This window comes from Octopus bimaculoides, chromosome 14 (genome assembly GCF_001194135.2).
Source record: "Octopus bimaculoides isolate UCB-OBI-ISO-001 chromosome 14, ASM119413v2, whole genome shotgun sequence".
Classification (NCBI taxonomy): domain Eukaryota; kingdom Metazoa; phylum Mollusca; class Cephalopoda; order Octopoda; family Octopodidae; genus Octopus; species Octopus bimaculoides.
Genome location: NC_068994.1, coordinates 51,908,801 through 51,910,668, shown reverse-complemented (window position 1 = coordinate 51,910,668; position 1,868 = coordinate 51,908,801). Strand labels below are relative to the sequence as shown.

Below are 1,868 nucleotides of genomic sequence, written 5' to 3'. Positions count from 1 at the left end.
GCTGAAAGTGGGGGTGGCATCTGGGAACGGTTCTCTTTAGATTCCAAAATCTGAAATTAGTAAAACAAGCCACATATAGACAAGAGAAATGAGAATGGAGTTCAGTAAAATCTGGGGTCTTTTTTTTGTCTTTTTTAAATATTTATAATCTTTTGATATACAGGGTGAAGCACTTTAAATTTCTTTTAAAACATTTTATTACATTAAAATTTCTATTTGACAAACTGAAAAGGGAGCTTGACAAAACTAATTAAATTAGCATAGAATAATGGTTTCATGTTTTTTTATAATTAAGATCTAAACTACATTATTTACAATTGACGGATATTTGTCCCCATCTTGTTTGTTTTTAACACAATGTTTTGGCTGATATACTCTCCAGCCTTCTTCAGGTGTCTTGGGGAAATTTCGAACCTGGGTTCTCATTCCTAAGGTATTCTTCGATGTTATTATTATTATTGTTCAGGTCACTGTTTGGAATTGAACTCTGAATCTTGGGGTTAGTAGCCCGTGCTCTTAACCACTAGGCCATATGTCTTAGGAATGAGAACCTAGGTTCGAAATTTCCCCAAGACACCTGAAGATGCCTGGAGAGTATATCAGCCGAAACGTTGTGTTAACAACAAACAAGTTGAGGACAAATATCCGTCGAATGTAAACAATGTACATAATTCTTCATCTCTTAAATATAGAACTTTATTATTATTAAGCTGGGGTCAGGAACAAATTAGCATAAAATGTTGATGGAAGATTATAATTTACACCACTTTAGAACAATAAAGTTTGTCATAGAACCTGGGGTGGTCTTAGGCAGGTTTGTATCGAAAGGGTTAATTAAGTTTAGTGCAAATTAAGAGTAATTTTATTAAAATATTTTTTTTTTAGAGTTGAAGGTTAATCCTTTAATATCCAGATTATTCTGTCAAATGTAATGTTTATTTATTCACATCATTTTGAATTAATCATACATTATCTCATAGCTTTGAGACTCCAATGATGTAGAATTACACAGAATGACATTGTAGGGTTGTGGTGAGAGACCAGATCTGGCCGGTTTGAATGCTTATGGGTTAATAGGCAGTGTACAAGTGATTGAATGGTCAAGACAGTGAATTATCAACCATTTCCATCGATGAATGCTGTAATAAAAGAAGCAACAGTCCTCGTATACTCACAAACACAACTAGTATTTTCTAAGATCACGCCTTTGAAACCACCATTTTCAGAATTATAAATAGCTACAAAGGTAGCTAAAATTTACATTGACTTTTGTAAATATGAAATTGTAATTCATAAGCAAATAAAAAAAAATGCAAAAGACATTGATGGTGTGAGTGTGTGTGTATGGAAGGTGCCGAAAAGATCCTGGCTTCAAAGGTATTACAAAAGACCTGGTTGGAAACCCAACCTTCCAAGTTCTTTTACAGGGCTTAGAAAAGCTGAAGGACTACTGCAATAAATGTGTGAATCTGAAAGGGGAATATGTTGAATTAAAATCATAATTTACTGATCCTCCTGTATTTTCTTTTGCTCAAAGCCAGAAGCTTTTCAGCACCCTTTCTGTGAGTGCGAACATTAGAAGCATCAGTTGTGGTGTGCAAGAGAGACGATTGCGCTGGTATGGACATGTGGTGAGAATGGATGAGGATAGCTGCGTGAAAAAGTGCCACACCCTAACAGTTGAGGGAACCCGTGGAAGAGGTAGGCCCAGGAAGACCTGGGCTGAGGTGGTGAGGCAAGACCTTCGTACATTGGGCCTCACCGAGGCGATGACTACTGACCGAGACCTTTGGAAATGTGCTGTGCGTGAGAAGACCCAGCAAGCCAAGTAAGATCGTTGCCAGTGCCCCTGGACTGGCTTGTGCGGG

At 37.2% G+C, this 1,868-nt stretch overlaps 1 protein-coding gene across 1 annotated transcript in view; it reads right to left on the bottom strand.

Annotated features, from left to right (window-relative positions):
• Positions 1-1,868, bottom strand: part of LOC106878569 (kinesin-like protein KIF11) — a 33,256-nt gene that overhangs the window by 6,473 nt on the left and 24,915 nt on the right. The window contains exon 26 of the mRNA XM_014927813.2: positions 3-50. Within this exon, the coding sequence (XP_014783299.1) occupies positions 3-50 (48 nt within the window). The remainder of the gene's footprint in view (positions 1-2; positions 51-1,868) is intronic.